The following is an 18,500-nucleotide window of genomic DNA, read 5'->3' on the forward strand; positions in this document are numbered from 1 at the left end:
TATAGTAATACATATATAGTGACCAAAAAGCCATTCAATATAGTTAATTGTAAATTCTAATATTTATGTGCATGTTTTAGTGGCAGTGGCCCCAAACAGCTCACAGTGAAGCCAGAGGGCTACAAACACAATAATTAAAATGCAGCTACATTGAGTAACAGTACTACTTTTCTGTCAGGAGCTACTTCTAACAGAAAATGTTCACACTGATGTTGTAGCTATTCAAAGATCAGGTCTAATTGTCATTAAAAAGCATAATGTAATGCATGAGCTTCATCAACAATTTGAAAAATCATAACTTAGGAAACCTTTATAGATGTCAAAATAATTTAGGAGTACAGAAAAAAAAAGCTTATCAGACTGGATATGAGTTGGTCTCTAATGATTTGCTGGAAAAATGAATTAATAGATATTTTTTTGTTACAATATGAATATTAAATATATAAAAGTAAGCGTATAATAATATTTTTTTTCTACAAATACAAGGAGCTGTGCAATATCAGTAGTTTCCTACATGTAGAGTAACTTTTCTGCACCACTGATCAGTGGTTGTTCAACATATGACGAAGAAGAGTTGTTGATCTCTACGACGCTCAACAATCTTGGAGGCAGTATTTACTTCCGGTATCGTAGGTTAAAGGTCACCCTGTTTCATTCTCGCAGCTGATTGGCTGATTCTCAATGTTATGAAACCTCATTGGCTGTTCGGCCACACGCCTGCTATCAACCTGAAAGAACACAACAAACGACAAGGTCAGAAATTTGTCATAAAACATACCAAAATACGTGCTGTGAAACTTACACGACTGCTTAATGTGTCACGTAACGAACACCGTTTCGTTTTTTGCCGTTAAGGCTACCGGTTGCCGCTATTAAACATCAGCAGTTAGCTAAGTTGCTAAGTGTTTAGCAAGCTAAATTTTGCACGTTTTGTCTTTTAACCGTACATTGGTGAAATTGTCACTAACTTAAAGTCACTTGTAGCGATTTGATCACCTCATGCAGCTGTGATTCAATGAGAAGTGCTCTTGTATTTGTATATTAGAAAGTCGGTCACCTGTCATGCTAAACCTAGCTAGCATTTTCCTTGTCTAGTTTCATAAACGTCATTAAACAGGTGAGATTATACGTTAACACACACAGTGGTCAAATAATGTTAAACATGACCAAACTCGGATTGTATTCACCATGTCTAATTAGTTGAGCAGTAAATTACTTTTGCAGTATTAATGAATGACACTAGGTAAAGTTGTTAGCACTGACAGCCCCACTGTGTTTTGTTTTTATTTCTGCCAAGGAGTTTGACACATCACATGACCTCTCATTCCTATGATAATTATTCACAGAAATAATCTGTAGAAAAGTTATGAGCACTTACTCTAAATATTACTGAATTTACAGTATGGACAAGTGTAGTATCCAAATAGCAGGCCTTGAAATGGTGTTCTCTAAACACAAGTGAACATGCTTGTTTGGTACAAACTGCAGCAAAAATAATCATCATGTTTATATATTTTGTACAGCCCTATAGAAATGGAAAAAATGAACATTTGCTCTCCAATTGTGACTCATATTGCAATATCTGTTAAAATAATCACTAGATTTGCACATTCATTCAGTCCCACTGGCGAGTAGTTACATAGTAGCAGTGGATAATTTCTCTTTTTAAAAAAATGCTGCTTAAATTATATTAATTTCTCGCAGATGGAGGTCTTTTGAAGTGAAGTCAAATCACTTTTCATTCTGTTAAACATATAAAATAACACTACTTTGCCCAAAGTGTTCTCCAACAGAATAATAAGACCCCACAACATGATAAAGGGAAACTGGAGCAAATCCAAAGATTTTCTATGAGCGAGCGCCTTGGTAACAGTGGAGAGAAAGAAAGAAGAGACCTCTATCAGAATCAGGCTCAGGGAGGGCAGCGGTCTACCTCGACTAGTTAGGATGAAGGTAGAGGGGAGAGAAAAAAAGAATCACTCAGTGACAAACTAACACCCTCCAACCTATTTTCACCACCTCATATTTGTGCCTCCAGGTTCTCCATGTGTGTCTGACTGGTCCAGCAGTAAGCATGCTGACTGCACAGAGGGCATGTGCAGCGATGGCTGCCGGGCGCCTCATTAGAGCTTCCGTTTCCTCATCACACACACGCCGATCTCTGATCCACACTTCAGTGTCGTGTCAGGACCAGGTGGAGCTGCATTCCGAGTGGGCCAGCCTGGCTAAGAAGCAGCTCAAGGGGAAGAACCCAGAAGATCTGATCTGGCGCACGCCTGAGGGAATCAACATCAAGCCCGTGTACACCAGAGCAGACACAGCAAAGAGTGCTGATGAACTGCCAGGAGTGTTTCCCTACACTAGAGGGCCCTACCCCACCATGTACACGTACAGACCGTGGACTATCAGGCAGTACGCCGGCTTCAGCACTGTGGAGGAGAGCAACAAGTTCTATAAAGACAACATTAAAGGTAGATTTTGTTGTCGTGTTCATTTACAGTTTTATCTCACACTACAAGTGAACTTAGAATAAGACACACAAATACCATCTCAAATAATCACATTCTTAGAACATTTTCTGCTCAACGAACTCTGATTTTCCTGAAATTTTTAAAGCATTAAATATAGATATTTATAAAGATAGTTGTGAATTTTTAGTCTGATATAGTAAATACTTTCCAATGAAATGTTTATTGAAAATAGAATCGAAAATCTTGGGATTTAATGATGATGATGTCATCCAAACATAGCCACAGAGTTTCATGTGCAAAACAATGTGCTGAAAGGGAGTAGACTGGCAAAGAAAATAAAATAAAATAAAATCTTGAAAAGTACTTGCTATATCAATTTAAATTTCACAGATAGCATTTTAAATGTCTGTAGATATTTATGAAATGTTCCAAGCAAATCAGAGACGATTGAGCAGAAGATTCCTGATGATTTGAGATTAAAAAACCCACAAGGACATCATCAGTTTCACCAGTGTCTCCACCACTCTAGATCTGTTATCTTATAAAGACAGAATTGCCTTTTTGTTTACTTCTGAACATCGCGTTGAGCAACACATGAAAGCTCTAAAAAGTGAAGCCATCTTTATCTGGCTGTTAGATCTCCCTCTGACCCGGCAGTTTTAGTCAGTGATGTGATTGTTCACATACAGTTAGTCACTCTGTGTCGGTGCAAATTTGAGAGAAATTGTGCGCCACTTTACACTTGAGTCTAATGAAGGAAAAGCACACACATCCCCGAGGCCCACTGGGTTGGGTGCTGGATCACAAAATGTCAAAAATGAGAAAAGAAAAGAAGAACGATCCGCACACCAAAAACAGGCTCCCTTATACAATTTATTGGCGTGACGTTTCGAGCAAAATGCTCTTCCTCAGACTTCTTTTCTTTTCTTTCCCACTTTACGCTTGAGCCAAACTCACAGTAAAAAGGAATATTATACTATAATAACTTTACTCATATTGCACCTTTGTACTACAAAGTGCTGCACAAAGCAGACATTAATATCCAAGGGGGAAAAAGAAGTGACGATAGATAAAATGCCACACAGACTAGCAGTAAATTATAAAGAACCTGCTTAAAATAACCACAAAAATGACAAAGACAGTTTTCAGTTATGGTATGAAGGAAGATGATTCATTGCCAAGCCGAGATCCTCCGGGAGGGAATTCCACAGCTAATGGGAAAAATCAGCAATGGCCCTGTCGTGTCTGCTCACAAGGCGGCATTCAGCAATAGTCAGAAGGTTCCTGTTGGAGTATCTCAAACAGCAGTAAGGCTCATAAAGAGTTAAAAGATTACAAATGCAACTTGGTGGCATGTAAGGCTTTAAAAACAAGCAATAAAAATCCTAAAATGAATTCTGCAACTATCTGGTAACAAGTAAAGGCCAACGCAAACAGACATAATGTGGCCACTTATCCTGGAGCAAGATAAATGCTGAGCAGCATCATTTTCCAATAATTGAAGCCTGTAAATGTTTTCCTGTGCTGATGCTGGAGTAAAATGTGTGACTGAATTGAGTCTAGAGGTGACGAAAACATGAAGGAACTTTTCTTATTCGGAAAAAAACCTTAGAGACAAAACTGTGTGATCTTTTTCCCTTTAGCTTTAAAAGATAGACTTAATTGAAAAAAAACTTTGAAATTCTCGACCTCTTTATTAACATACTAGAAAGTACACTTTGAGTTATACAGAATAAATAAAAACTCAATTTAAAGAGGATTAAAAGACTAAAAGAACTGTGATATTGTAGGTTCATATGTATGCCATGTAGATTTTGTACGTTTGAGCATGTGCAGAAGCTGCATGAGAAGTTTAAACTTTTTGGAGGATCATTACAGCTTGCCAGGGTTAACCAGAAAGGCTGAGTATTTAAATATACATTAATTTCATTCTAGTAAATTTGCCCTTTCTTTATTGCATGATCAAGGCTGAAATGCAACAAATGAGATTACTGGAGAAACACTAGTTTGCTAATGCTTTAATAAGTAATTGCGACGTGTTGACCTTTGCTCATAGTCAACAAAAAGAGAACATAAAGGTCCTTTTATATGTCAGAGTTTACAATATAGTGTTGTTCCAGTGGGGGCTTCCAAGATCGTGGTCTTGTGGTTAGCTAGTGACTGGAAGCAGCGCAGTCTTTGCTGAAGTCTCCCTCTGTTAATCGCTGACCCCTTCATCGGTGTCACATCACCCTTATGGTTACTATATTGAAACTGGCCACACTCGCTCTGCAGTACTCTGTGACTGTGCACCTATGACCTCTCCTCACTTGGCTTCATCTCCTTCATCCGCTACCTCTTTGGCTCTCTCATTACAGCTGGACAGCAGGGTCTCTCTGTGGCCTTTGACCTCCCGACGCACCGCGGCTACGACTCGGACAACCCCAGAGTCCACGGAGACGTGGGCATGGCTGGAGTGGCGATAGACACGGTGGAGGACATGAAGATGCTCTTTGATGGAATCCCGCTGGAGAAGATGTCGGTTTCAATGACAATGAACGGAGCAGTTATCCCCGTGTTGGCCATGTTCATCGTGACCGGAGAGGAGCAGGGCGTGTCCAAAGCCAAACTGACCGGCACAATCCAGAACGATATTTTGAAGGAGTTTATGGTACGCAACACCTATATTTTCCCTCCAGAACCTTCCATGCACGCCATCGCAGACATCTTTGCGTATACCTCCAAGGTATGTACCACAAGGTTAACCAAAACCTTTTCACTTATGGTGCTTACTCTACATTACAGAATATTAATACAACTACAACTGAAGTGATTTCCTCCCTTTACCCGGTTCACAGCACATGCCTAAGTTCAACTCCATATCCATCAGTGGCTACCATCTCCAGGAGGCTGGAGCTGATGCCATCTTGGAAGTAGCCTACACCATCGCGAACGGCCTGGAGTACTGCCGCACTGGCCTGAAAGCTGGTTTGACCATCGATGAGTTCGCCCCAAGGTACAAATATGAACTTGTTATGAAGTGTCGGTAAGTGCAGAGGAGACCAGGTTTGATCTGCACATTAGTAGTTCTGACAATAAATAACATTTAGAAAGATGTATTGCACATTTAAACATGTTTATGGAGCTCTAACTAAATGCTATGACTGTGATGAAACACATCAGTGATTGTGCTGATATTGACATTTCAACCAAATTTGCGATGGGATACAACATCTTCTGTTTTAAGTCATTCTGCACCTTGTCAGGTGAATGCTTACATAAAGTCAACAGAACTGTTTGGAACTTATTTAAGTCATACAGTTTAGACTATTTTTTAAAACTCTCTTAAATCAGAGGTGTTGTGTCTACCTGCTTCAGCTGCCACTCCTGAATGTAAGTCTGTGAAACTACAATCATTTTTTAATTTGTTAGACACATTGACCAGTGTTTATGTTAGATTTTGCCACTGACGGTACATAAAGATGGAGAAAAGATGGATGCCACCCATAGGTTTCCTGAAAAGCAGTTTTGAAAGTTGGTGTGTTGGCTCAGGTTGTCGCCTGACTCCGGCTAACTCCTGGCTAATCCAAAAATTAGCAAGAAGGTGTAGTGTGAGTGGACCTGAGGCAGGCCATGCAAACATCTGTTGGTGATGGACCGTCTTATGACATCACCTACCTGCTCCCAAAGGTGACCGTGCCATTAGTTTTGCATACCTTTAAACCTTAATACAATTTAAGTAGGGGAGTTGTATAAAAATGAGTGCCCTCTACAGTTGATATAAAGACAGAAATTTGCAACAGAGACCATCACGCTTTTTGTACCAGGTTGTAAACAAATTCATTTCTGCTGTTAAGTTGGACATTTTAACATGGGGTTTATGAAGATCACCTCCCTGTTGAGCCTGCCTCATGTGGCCGTTTGAGGAACTGCAGTTTCAACACTTCCACACTGGCTTTATTGTTCCGCCTTAGAGGTTGCTGCTTGGTTTTTACTTAGTAATTGTTCGTTTTGGTGCATTTGCTCAGACCTGTCCCACCGAGGGGAACCTCATCCTATCCTCTAGCTAACTAATGTTATATTACTGCTCAGTGACTTCCCCCATCCACTTTTGCACTTGTTTCTGCTTCGGGCTGCAACCAGCAGCTTTAATTCATTCCACTGTGGACCTTCACTACACTAATGTCACGTCAAAGGATTGTCGGGGGGGAAACATCCTTTACCTCACAGCAGCCCTGCAGTGTTGCCATCAACGTTTCCCAAGTTGTCCACAAATGAAACAAGTAGTGCTGAATACAAACTGATCCTTTCGGGGGCGATTGTGTGTAAAACTGCAGCTAAAAACAAGCTTAAACTCAAGAGATACGAGATGTCAGCCGTGACACCTGTACCTGACATGCGACTCAGCTTTTAGCGCCCTCAGTGTCACTAGTAGTGCTTGAATCTGACAGTAAGTACATTCACTTTACACCTTTATTTATTTATTTATTTATTTTACAGAAGTGTGATTTTATTTTTTTTTGTTCATCCGCTCCACACCGACTACAGAAGCTTTTTTTTTTTCCTCCCTCGTACATTGAAGTTAATGAGCAGCAACATCACCTGCGTAACGACATGTGGGCTTATGTTAGACAGCAGGAGCTTGTGCATTCAGTCAATAAATACCCACTTCAGTGTTTCACTCAAGCACTAAATGAAAGTCCCGAGAGGGAGTCAGTACTCCCACATGTTATACAGTAGCCCTATATAGCCTTTTATTAATATGCTACTGACGCAGCATGTTCGATGTTTGATTAATGCATAATGACGGCCACATTTGACTGTCAAACCAGCAAATTGCTAAGACTGAACTAGCATGATATTAAATGGAAAGGCTTCTATACAAATCGAACCATATATATACAAATATTTACCCCTGAGCACAACTATTACTTGCTTCTTCAGGAAAATGAACAAAGTTGTGAATTAGATTCTTAGTATTACCCAGAATGCATCTTTTACATGGGATTCTGTTTGGTTTCGTCCACTTGTTACGATACATTCCTTGGAAATGTGGGTTTTTAGACATATTTGAACATTTGATCCTCTTTGAAACACTACAGACAGATAACAGTGGTACACTCAAACAAAGAACATGGAAAATTTGAATGAATAAACAGAATAATCAAATGGAAAAAGTACCCCCCTACATTTATCAAATCTTAAAATCATGTATTCCAGATTAGGTGCCAGTGACTACAACATCTTTAGTTAAACCTCTGACATCCAGGCTTTGCTGTTCTCTTTGCTGTTGAAGTGTGTGTTGTCGTCATTCCGAGATCCAAAGAGCTTTTCAACACCTTCAGAATGAAGACTGTGGAGGCCTATGAGTCTGGCAAAAGGATTTCAGATATAAACCTTTTATGATTACCAATATGTCCAGGATTGGCTGCCCCATCAGATTCAGCCCAAGATCTAACCTTCAGAAGATTTCATAACAAGATCTGCTGGTAACTCTGCAGCTGTTGCCTTCAAAGTGCTGCTTCTACAATCATTAAGACATTGTACAAATTTGTAATGCATAGAAGGCATGTTGAGTAAAAAACCACAACATTGCTGTCCAAACAGAACACTTGAACAAAACTACAGTTGCAGTAGACATACATGGAAAGACGTACTCTGAACAGACAAATCGAAGGTAAAGTCTGACAACAGTAATAGTAGAAAGGTTGATCAGCTTTTTAGGAGAAGAACCTGTGGTGGACGATGTTGGTAGAAATATTTCAATCAGACACTGAGCAGGTTGCAGTCAGCGAATTCACAATCAGTTCTGCCTCGTACCAACGAGTGCCTAACGATAATGACAGGCCATCGGTCTGGAAGTTAAGATGTACCAGAAGAGGACTTTTCAATGGGATAATGATCCACACAGCACTAGAAAACCCACCAAAGGAATTGCTCAGGAAATGGAGGGTTGCGGAGTATTGTTGTCAATGCCCCAGATTTGAATCACACTGAAATGTTGTTGGAGGACCCGAAAGCCCTCAAACATCTCGCATCTGAAGGAGTGTTGGATGCAAAAGTGTTCAACACTGGTGGACAATTACACCAAACACAAGTTATTCCTGCTAAAAGCTGCAACACTCGCTCCTGAGGGCAACTGAACTTACATTTTTTGAGGAGAAAGATATTTTTATTGAATAAATTAATATATAAAAGCTAATTTTCCTTGTGCCATTAGTCACGTAGCTTTATTAATAGGTGCTATTTTAAAATAGAATCAAATGTGTGCCTCTCAAAAGAGCCAACAGTGTCGATGTTATATGGAGAAATTTGTGTTTTTTGTTTCCCCTCTCACAACCGAGTGGATTTTCTCTTTTTTGGGCAATTGCATGTTGCATTTAAGGAAGTCAAAGAAGATCAGGTCCACATGTTGTAGATTTGTGACCAAGAATACAGTGTTTTGATGATTTTCTGCACAGTGTGTGAGATGATGTGAATTTGAACAACTTCGGTATGCTGCTTTTCAAAATCCCAAAAGAGCTGCTCCTCAGTGGCTTTTAAGGTAAAGCAAATGGTCGCCATAGCCGGTGTACAAATCAGTTCGACTCTTCAGTCAATAATAGAACTCCACCGCTGCACAAACCTCATCCCCTGTTCAATTCCCGTAACCTGCGTTGCACCTCCATTATCTCCTCTCCAAGTGTCCCCCAACTATTTTCTGCTGCCTTTTCAATTACCCAGGTAATAGCGGAGTTACATGTGCATCCAATTTTCAGGAACATCCTCAGAGCCCTGTCCGTCCTGACCCTTCTCCGTGTGGTGACGTCAAGCACAGACCTTTCAGACAGATGCTCTGAGTCATTACATAGATGTCACTCAGTCGTGTGAACAGGAAGGTTTTCCACACCGACCTATTATCTGTCGTTACAGACGACTGCCCAGATTTCTTGACTCACGACCAACATTTGCCTTTGCGGTTCTTCACTGTTTATTTGCCTTTTTAATGCCTCTTTGGTAGACTTCCCATGCACTGTCATGTTGGATTTTTTAAGAGGTTCTGTAGTACAGAAAGGGGCAATGGTTGTTAGTTTCTATCATTCCTCTAGAAGGGCACGTATTTCAACTGAAAATCAGAAAAAGTTGGGATTGAAAATGACCTGTAGGTCATTGAAAACAATACAACAGCACAATATTTGGTATAGTTTTTATTCAATCTGAATTCTTGCTACATATTTCAAAAAAAATGTTTGGACAGCAAACTATTTACCACTTTGTAATGTTGCTTAAACACAAGACAACAACTAATTAAGTGTTTTTAATATCCCCCCTATTCTTTCTACATTGAAGTCTGAAGGTGTGCAGCGGTACGTCTTTAAAATGCACTTCACGCTCTCTCGTTGGGACAAGTCTGGACTGCAGATGGGCCAGTCCAGCATCCTCTTCCAACACAGCCTTGGCTTTGTAATGTGCGTAGAATGCAGCATCCTTGGAAAAGATGTCGCCTTGAAAGCAGCACATGTTGCCCCAAAGTCTCTTTGAACATTAGTGGTGTCGCCAAAGAAGTGACAGCTGCCAAGGACACTGGCACAACCTTATGCCAAGACAGAGCCTAGCTTTTGGACAGTCTGCATGGTTCTTTTTTGGTCTGGAGTGCTTTGTGCCTGTTTCTTTTAAAAAACTGGTGTGATGTTGATTTAACTGTGTCCATCAGAGAGACCTTCTCATGAAACAAGGCTTCCTTTTTACACAGAATAGTTTTCGCTGGCCGTTGTAGGTGCAACTGCATGTTACGATATTTGATAAAAGTTTCCCAGAGTAATCCTGAGCCCATGTGCGTACACCACTCACAGATAGATGACGGTTCTTGCAGTCGGAGTGATCAGAGATCACAGGTATTCAGCTCAGATTTGCTCTTCATGCACAGACATTCCTGCGGGTTGCTTGAATCTTTTGATCATGTATGCACCAGAGGGGCTGAAATATCCTCATCCTTTCCTGTCTTCTTTGAGCAACATTGTTTTAAAAGTTTTTCTGATTTTTTTTTTTCTTTTAATGCATTTGCCTTGAAATGCTTGGCCCGTCTTTGTTCCTACAGACCGAGGCCTTTTCTTTATACTGCTTTTGTACCAAATCATGATCACAGTCCCCTGCTGACATCATTATTCATATTTTTTTAAAATCTCATTGCTAGTCCTAAATTCACCCCATTCCCTCTTTGTTTGAAGTGCAGACCTGAGATTTACAAATACCGTTTACCATTCTGTCCCCACTTTTTCCTAGCTGGGGTTGTATACCAGGTGTCCTCACTATTAGCGGTATTTCATATTTACCTTTAGACGTAAAACGATGAAGACCATGGAAATCAAACGACACTCAGTCTGTCTTGACTGTGCAACAGCAGCATATCTTAACCTACCGCATACTGGCCAAGTCATTGACTTTAGAAATGTGTTAACATTTAAAAACTTCAATTCAATTTTTGTTTTTAAGGACCATGACATGAACAGAGGGTATATTTAGCATTTAAATAATAAACTTTCCAGTGCTTTCTGGTTTATAAAAAAAATCAGTTCCGAAATAAATTTGGGCATTTCTCCAATATAATGTCATTTAGCAGCTGAGTGCACTGATGTTAATATACGTGCAGTGTGCGCATATCAGTTGATATATCAGCACAGCCAATGAGGCGCTGTCGCTGCAGTATGTTTAATAAATGTCATACTGAGACAGTTCAGGCAGGCAGGCATCATTATATTATGTGTTATTATATTATATTCTGAAATTGGAAAGCAGTTTATCAGGATGTTCGGTGAGTGTAACTATAGAAAATAGTAAACTGTGTGTATTGGTGTCACTTTCATGTCCGTCCATTTTAACTCCTTGTGCGTCTTCTCAGGCTGTCGTTCTTCTGGGGCATCGGGATGAATTTCTACATGGAAATTGCCAAGCTGAGGGCGGCCAGGAGGTTATGGGCCACACTCATTAAAGAGAATTTCCAGCCCAAGAATGCCAAGTCTCTCCTCCTGCGCACACACTGCCAGACTTCAGGCTGGTCTCTCACTGAACAGGTAAACACAAACCATTGTACTCTAAGTTCTTGGAATGTGTAGAGACAAATTAACGAAGTTTGACATCCAGAAATCTGAACCAGTCAGAGTAACTGAACTGTCAAACTCTGTATTTGTAACTCCTGAAACAATGCCTGAGTATTAATCGAAGCTTCACCACGTGATCCCTCGTAGGATCCGTACAACAACGTGATCCGCACAGTGATCGAAGGCATGGCGGCCGTGTTCGGAGGGACCCAGTCGCTGCACACCAACTCCTTCGACGAAGCTCTGGGTTTGCCAACGGTGAAGAGCGCCCGCATCGCCAGGAACACCCAGATCATCATCCAGGAGGAGTCGGGCATCCCCAAAGTGGCCGATCCCTGGGGGGGCTCGCACATGATGGAGTCTCTCACAGACGACGTCTATAACACAGCTTTGAAGGTTTGTCAGGAGACAAAACAGGCAGCATCCGTCCACATTCATCAGATTAATGGGTTCATTAATCGTTTGTTCTTTACTTTGTGCAAGTTTTGACCTGAACTTAACCAGTTTTAAGTAATAATTTGTCCTTTTTACAGTTCATTAAAGACATTGAGGACATGGGGGGCATGGCCAGGGCTGTGGCTGAGGGCATCCCAAAACTTAAGATTGAAGAATGTGCTGCGCGTAGACAAGCCCGCATTGATTCAGGTACTTTTTCTTATTGCCTTAAAGCCTCTCATGCTTTACTCTTTTCACCCTTTTCACTTTCTTTTAGCACTTAAATCTATTAACTTACTGCTATGAAAAGTGTAGGTTAATGCAGGTTCCTATTCAAAAAGGTCACATTTCTCACTTAACGTGGCGTAATTAGTTCTAATTCTCTTTGCCATGTTGCTTTAGTTAGTTTCTGCCGTTTAAAACTTCTTGATATGACCGAATACTTTGTAGAGTTCAAGTTTTTACCTGTCAAGGTGCTGCGGGAACAAATGTTTTTGTGCAGTTGCTTATTAAATGAGCCACATAAAACTGCTTTCTGAAGCACAGATGACATCAGGTTAAAGATTCACTTTTGTCCACTAAACAATAGCCATGTGCCGTGTGGAGTTAATTAGTTTGGGTTTGTAGGTGTATTGACAGACCAATTATACAACTTTAATATCACAAGTAGCCTCACAGTAGCAGTGTCTCTGTAATTAGTATTTCAAAGCAAACTAAAGCAAATAAAGGTCGGCTGGACTGGGTTATCAGAGGCTGGTTGTATAGTATGCACGACTGTAATGAACAAAATAGAAGAAACCAGAGACAAAACTGGAAACAAAACCAATAATCTGCCAAAAAAAAACTGAGAGAAGAAGAAACAAACAAAAAGTTTGGCCATGACTTGTTTTTAATCTGGAAAGTTGTAGTTTCATGTATTCAACACATCTCATGCTGTCTGGAGACGAAGACAATAAAAAACAAGAAACGTATTGATCAGTCATATGAGTTAAATGTTCGCCATGTCAGAACTTTATTGGAAAGAGTGTGTCCATCTCTCTTTGGATGCATTTACCTCTTTTTGAATAAGTAAAAAAAAATAAATAAAGCAATCCAAAAAAAAAAAAACTTATGTTGCTAAATTAGGGAGGCGTTCTCAAATTTTGCTGTTTGAATTGACTTTTTTCTAAAGTTTTATTCAAAATGTGCATAAAATTATTGGATATTATCAACATACAGCTACTATATGTCTCCCTTAGATTTAATTCTGGCGTATCTTCACTCCCCACCACTGCATGCTCCAAAACAAAAGCAAAACAAAGATGCAATAGTTACAAAACACTCTCATCCTTAAGATTTAAATGCACAAAACAACACAATCAGCCTCAAACTTTGACTAGAAGTGGTAAACACCTCGTTCACATTGTTACTCTAATAAAGCATAACTGAAATAGAATAGATTTTTTTTGTGCAGCTCAGAGTGGTAAAACGCAGAATAATCCGTCCATTGGGGGGCTTGTTACGATCCAGCCTCTAGGGTCAGCTGGATGTAACAAGAAACCAGATGGAAATGGTTCAGGTGAAGCAATTTGTAGCTCAGTAATGTAAATGAACTGTGACAATACAAAAGAAGAGGGTGGATGTTGCTACAAATCAAAGAACCAAACGAAGGCTAACAGAGTTGCAAAGCTAGCAACCAAGAAACTAAACTCTTCAGCCAAAACCTAATAGCAACATCCACTCATAACAAAAGAAACAAACTGGTGCCTCAAAACACAGAATATGAAGACACAGGACGCGAGTAACTTCCTCATGAAGTTGTGCAGCTGCTAACAGGAGTCATCGTCTCCACTGAGACTCACTCGAAAACTCCCCACTGAGTTAGCAGCTGCCAACAGAAGCTACATGTCCACAAATTCAGAAGACACAGAACGAGAGGCACCAGGACTGACTGCTCACTCTTAACCCCAGCAGCCAGCCCTGACTGAGAGGTTGTGGTGGCTTTTATAGTCAGGTGTGGTGATTGCTGGGGTGGAGGAGGAGTGGCGGTGGTCCAATGAGACATGACCGGAGGCGGGGAGAACAAGGGCCGGAGGGCAGGTCTTTAGCTCCAGATGAATTAGCCGAGATGACTGGCAGCTGGTGTCCTGGAGCGAGCTCTCAGCCACAGCTGGGCCTGCACAGGTCATCTCCACACACAATGGTCACAAGTTCACATAACAAAACGGCACAAACATAACAAGGCTGTAGCTACGATAGTACAGGATCAACACAAAGAGACCACTCACAACTACAGCCAGCTTCGAATCAACAATTAACCTGCGTGTGTTTGGACTGTAGGAGGAACCTTGAGAAAACCCTCATTGCTTCCATTTGTCCCCGTGGATGTGCTTGTTGAGCCTTTTTGACTTCATTGACTCAAGCAGGCTGAACTCCAGCGTTGTGTGTGTTTTGCTGCGTCGTCGTGGCAGATGTGTGTGTCAGGGTGTTGTCGGCGCCGCTTCCTTTCTCTTTCCAATTTACCTTTACTTACGTCTCATAAAGCCCGAGACGACTCCTACGTGGCAGAGCGGAACCCTCACAGACTGTAGCTTTTCACAATAATCCCCATGATGCCTGCTCTCATTGATATTCATTGGCTGTCTATATCACCTTGGCAGCACATCTCTGCTGACAGGCTTGTTTTTTTCCCCTTCTCTTATGATGGATCTTGAATTCTGATTGACCGTGTTAGACACAGAGATAATTATTGGTTTGTGAAAATGGAAAGACATTTAGAATCTTGGGAAAATATATATAATTATACGCTTCCATCTTTTTTTTTTTTGGCTATTTTTTTGTAATTATTTCCAAAAATGTGCAACCACACACAGACTACAACATAGATTAGGTGTGTGCTGCTAAGCTGAGATAAGGCCAGAGAGGATGTTTGCTCGTCGGTAAGTTGCTGCTATCAGCTCTATGTTCCTTAAAGATAACAATCTTTCATACTTTCTACCATGTCGTACTCTGGAATTTGCTGCATCTCCAAAGTGCTTCTCAGACCTGTAATCTCGAGTGCATTTTTTTTTTTTTTCTTCTTTCAGTGTACTTTCTACATTCTGCGCCTGCCATTAATTGCTTTTCTGTTTGTTTTCTTTTTTTCCTTTATCTGCTCCATCTCTGTGTTGTGCTGCCTTAAAGGGGATTTCTGTTCGAACAGCGCCGCTTGTATTTCTCTTGTGCCTGAATGCCGTTTCATCCTTTTGTGCTGTCAGGATCGGAGGTCATCGTCGGGGTGAACAAGTACCGTCTGGAAAAAGAGGAGACTGTGGAGGTGCTGGCCATAGATAACACCGTCGTACGTCAGAAGCAGATTGAAAAACTGAAAAAGGTCAGTGTTGCAATTGATTTCCGGACGAATGAACGGCATCCGAAAGATAACGGTGTACAGAAAATAAATAAAATCTTCAGAAAGATTAGCGTTGCAGATAGGGCAGAAGAAAAACAAGAAATCGTTTAATTTGAATCAGCAGGGGGGGAAATAACAGCTTGAAATGATATGTTTGTGTCACGTTGCCTCCTTTCGTTTCAGGTGAGGGAGACTCGTGACCCTGAGGTGGCAAACAAGTGCCTGGCAGCCATTGAGGAGTGTGCCCAAACCAGGGAGGGCAACCTGTTAGCGCTGGCGGTGGAGGCAGCACGAGCCAGGTCCAAAACTCTTCATTTAAAGCCTGTATTCTAATCGCCGTCATGTTTCTGAGAGTGAATCATCTCTTTGCCAAGATGTTCTCGTAATACAAATGAGCTCAAGGTTACGTATCAGATGACCCGTTGCTTTGTGTAATTTTTTATTTTTATTTTTTTTAAATATATATAACTGCTACGAGATAATGTCCCTTTGTATGAGATCCTATGACGCTGTGAAAACGTCTGACCGCAGCTTGCATGGATGCGTCAAACAGTATCATGATCACGTCGGCATTTCTCTGTAAAGCTCTTTTGTTTGGGGCCAACTTGAACTACTGCTGGTCAGCCTTTCTTCACACCTGAGGCTGTCATGTGGCAGTTTGTAGCACAGTCACAACAAATCATGAGGAGCAATGTGTTTTTTTTTGCTGACAAATCCAGTTTTATTCCAATAGCTGCAGAATTAGGCGTCTTAAGATGACACACATAAGTGCACCTGTAGCTAAGGTCGTAGATTTTGTCATTTAAGCTCGCTGTATGTTGCCTTTTTGCAGCTGCTAGAATACCCAAGTGTGTTTTTGTTTTACTTAACGCGAGGACCAGTTGATCTGCACTGAAGTTTTTTTTTGCCCCCCGGGGTTATTAAATAATCATTGATTTGACAAGCAGGTCACATGTGAAATTAGGTTGTGTTTGGTGTATCTAATGTTATCAAATGTACTTTGCGCTCTGTATGTGAGGCCTACACTCATGTGGACTTCTACCCTGAAGACAAGAAGGATGTGACAGCGTTAGTTGTTATTTTTTTTAAACTAAACTGTACCATATCATGTGAAGTCCACATGCTGATCATGGATTTACTGCCTCATATCAAAACTCCCTCAGTCAGCTATCACCACTTAAACACCCCATGCTGCCCTACGACCTTCAGTCCGTCTCTGTAAGAAACGCTGAAGACTCTCACTGAAGTGGCTCAGTGTTTACAGTTCGATAGCTGAGTTACATTTAAAACTACTAATCTGTTGCTGTGTTGTTACCCGCTCTGCATCAGAGACGTTGTGAAATATCAGACAGTCGAGCAATAAAAATGTAAAAACTGTCATGAAAATTCAAGGAAATTAGCTCTAGACTAGACTGTGGAAACATATTGAGGATTCTGCTCCTTTCTTTAGATGCTCCGTTGGCGAAATAACCGACGCCATGAAGAAGGTGTTTGGTGAACACAAGGCCAGCACCAGGATGGTGAGCGGCGCCTACCGCAGTGAGTTTGGAGAGCATGAGGAGATCGCCGTGGCCCACAGCAGGTAAAAACAATCCGCTTCAAAATGTGTAGACTGATTGCTTGACACATGCGGTTATTTTATTTATTTCCTCCTCAAAACCAACAGAGTTACAGATTTTAAGAAGCACGAAGGCAGGAATCCTCGACTGCTGGTGGCCAAGATGGGGCAGGACGGCCACGACAGAGGAGCCAAAGTCATCGCCACAGGGTTCGCCGACCTCGGCTTTGATGTAGACATTGGGCCGTTGTTTCAGGTGAGAGAAATGGAACTACACTGACTACATTATACCTGTGGTACATAGCAGGCTTCATGTGGGGGAAGGAACTCTACCCAGAACCTACCTTTTAACCAAGAGCTGCCCATATAAACTGCTTGAGAAAAATACTTAACTTGCATTTGAACAGGTGAGTTCAGTCCTTGTAAAATATGCAATATTGCAAAAATGATAAAGCCAGGGTAAAAGTTCATGGATAGACTTGAAAATATACTTTTTACTTTTGGAGACCAGGGATCTTATATATCATCGGTGTGTAGAAAAGGTTCTAAATTCTGTCGTACGCATGAAATTTAGAGTGTGTGTACGTACAAAAAAAATCCGTATTTATCAAATGTACGTACGGGGGTCGTACATACATCAGTGTTGATAAATCCCACTTGTGTTTAACCCCTGTGCTCGTGCACGTTGCCCTCAGAAACGCCTCCAAATCTTTTATAAAGCAAATGAAGATTTATTTTTTCCTCACCTGTCATCATTATCGTGGCAAAAAGGGCGAAGAAGAGGAACTTTTATGAAACTGAAAGTCAGCGAGGTTGAAGCATACCAGAAAATATTGTTTGATGCGTGAAATGTTGGGATAAGCAGCGAAAGAAAAAATGTTGCATTTAATAACCTCTGACCCAACAGGAATAACCACCGCAGTTATTCCTGTTGGGTCAGAGGAGAGATCGTCGGCAGTTTTTAAAAAAAAAAACCATAAAAGAGAAATGACTGCAACGGGAGCAGGACGAATTAATACCAAACGTTCACCCAGCGCATAACCCTGATCACCTACAGATGAGATGTTTTACTATGTCCAGCTAAAACATTTCCACACTTTGTAATACTAACCAATAAGCCAGCCGTCTTCAACAGCTCCTGCTTGGAGACGCACAGAGCTGGTGATGTGGGTTTAGTAAATCTCATGATTATAAAAGACATCATGGCAACTAAATCTGAGACAGAGCAGCAGCACATTTCCTGGGTCAAACATCCATCCATCCATATACACCGCTTAATCCTCACTAGGGTCGTGGGGGGCTGGAGTCCATCCCAGCACACTCACATTCACACCTACGGACAATTTAGAATCACCAATTAACCTCAGCATGTTTTTAGACTGTGTGAGGAAGCTGGAGAACCCGGAGAGAACCCACGCTGCACGGGGAGAACATGCAAACTCCACACAGAAAGATCCCGGGTGTCCTCACCGGGATGCTTCTCTGTTTAATGATCAGGCTTAAAAAAATACAACGTAATCTGACCTGATGGAGAAAAAAAAAAAAAAAAAAGCTTAAAGACAGCTGTAGCTCTCTGTGTACTTAAATATAGTCTCCAGCACACTCACTGA

The 18,500-nt window shown here is 41.0% G+C and overlaps 1 protein-coding gene across 1 annotated transcript in view; it reads left to right on the forward strand.

The window, feature by feature from the left end:
* The first annotated feature begins 682 nt into the window (after positions 1-682).
* Positions 683-18,500, forward strand: part of mmut (methylmalonyl CoA mutase) — a 20,029-nt gene continuing 2,211 nt past the window's right edge. Inside the window, exons 1-11 of the mRNA XM_008279615.1 lie at positions 683-753; positions 2,039-2,471; positions 4,829-5,196; positions 5,309-5,466; positions 11,329-11,500; positions 11,675-11,923; positions 12,061-12,172; positions 15,199-15,314; positions 15,516-15,631; positions 16,783-16,914; positions 16,999-17,146. Of these exons, the coding sequence (XP_008277837.1) occupies positions 2,075-2,471; positions 4,829-5,196; positions 5,309-5,466; positions 11,329-11,500; positions 11,675-11,923; positions 12,061-12,172; positions 15,199-15,314; positions 15,516-15,631; positions 16,783-16,914; positions 16,999-17,146 (1,968 nt within the window). The 5' untranslated portion in view covers positions 683-753; positions 2,039-2,074. The remainder of the gene's footprint in view (positions 754-2,038; positions 2,472-4,828; positions 5,197-5,308; positions 5,467-11,328; positions 11,501-11,674; positions 11,924-12,060; positions 12,173-15,198; positions 15,315-15,515; positions 15,632-16,782; positions 16,915-16,998; positions 17,147-18,500) is intronic.

This window comes from Stegastes partitus, unplaced genomic scaffold, assembly GCF_000690725.1.
Source record: "Stegastes partitus isolate 25-593 unplaced genomic scaffold, Stegastes_partitus-1.0.2 Scaffold166, whole genome shotgun sequence".
Lineage (NCBI taxonomy): Eukaryota > Metazoa > Chordata > Actinopteri > Pomacentridae > Stegastes > Stegastes partitus.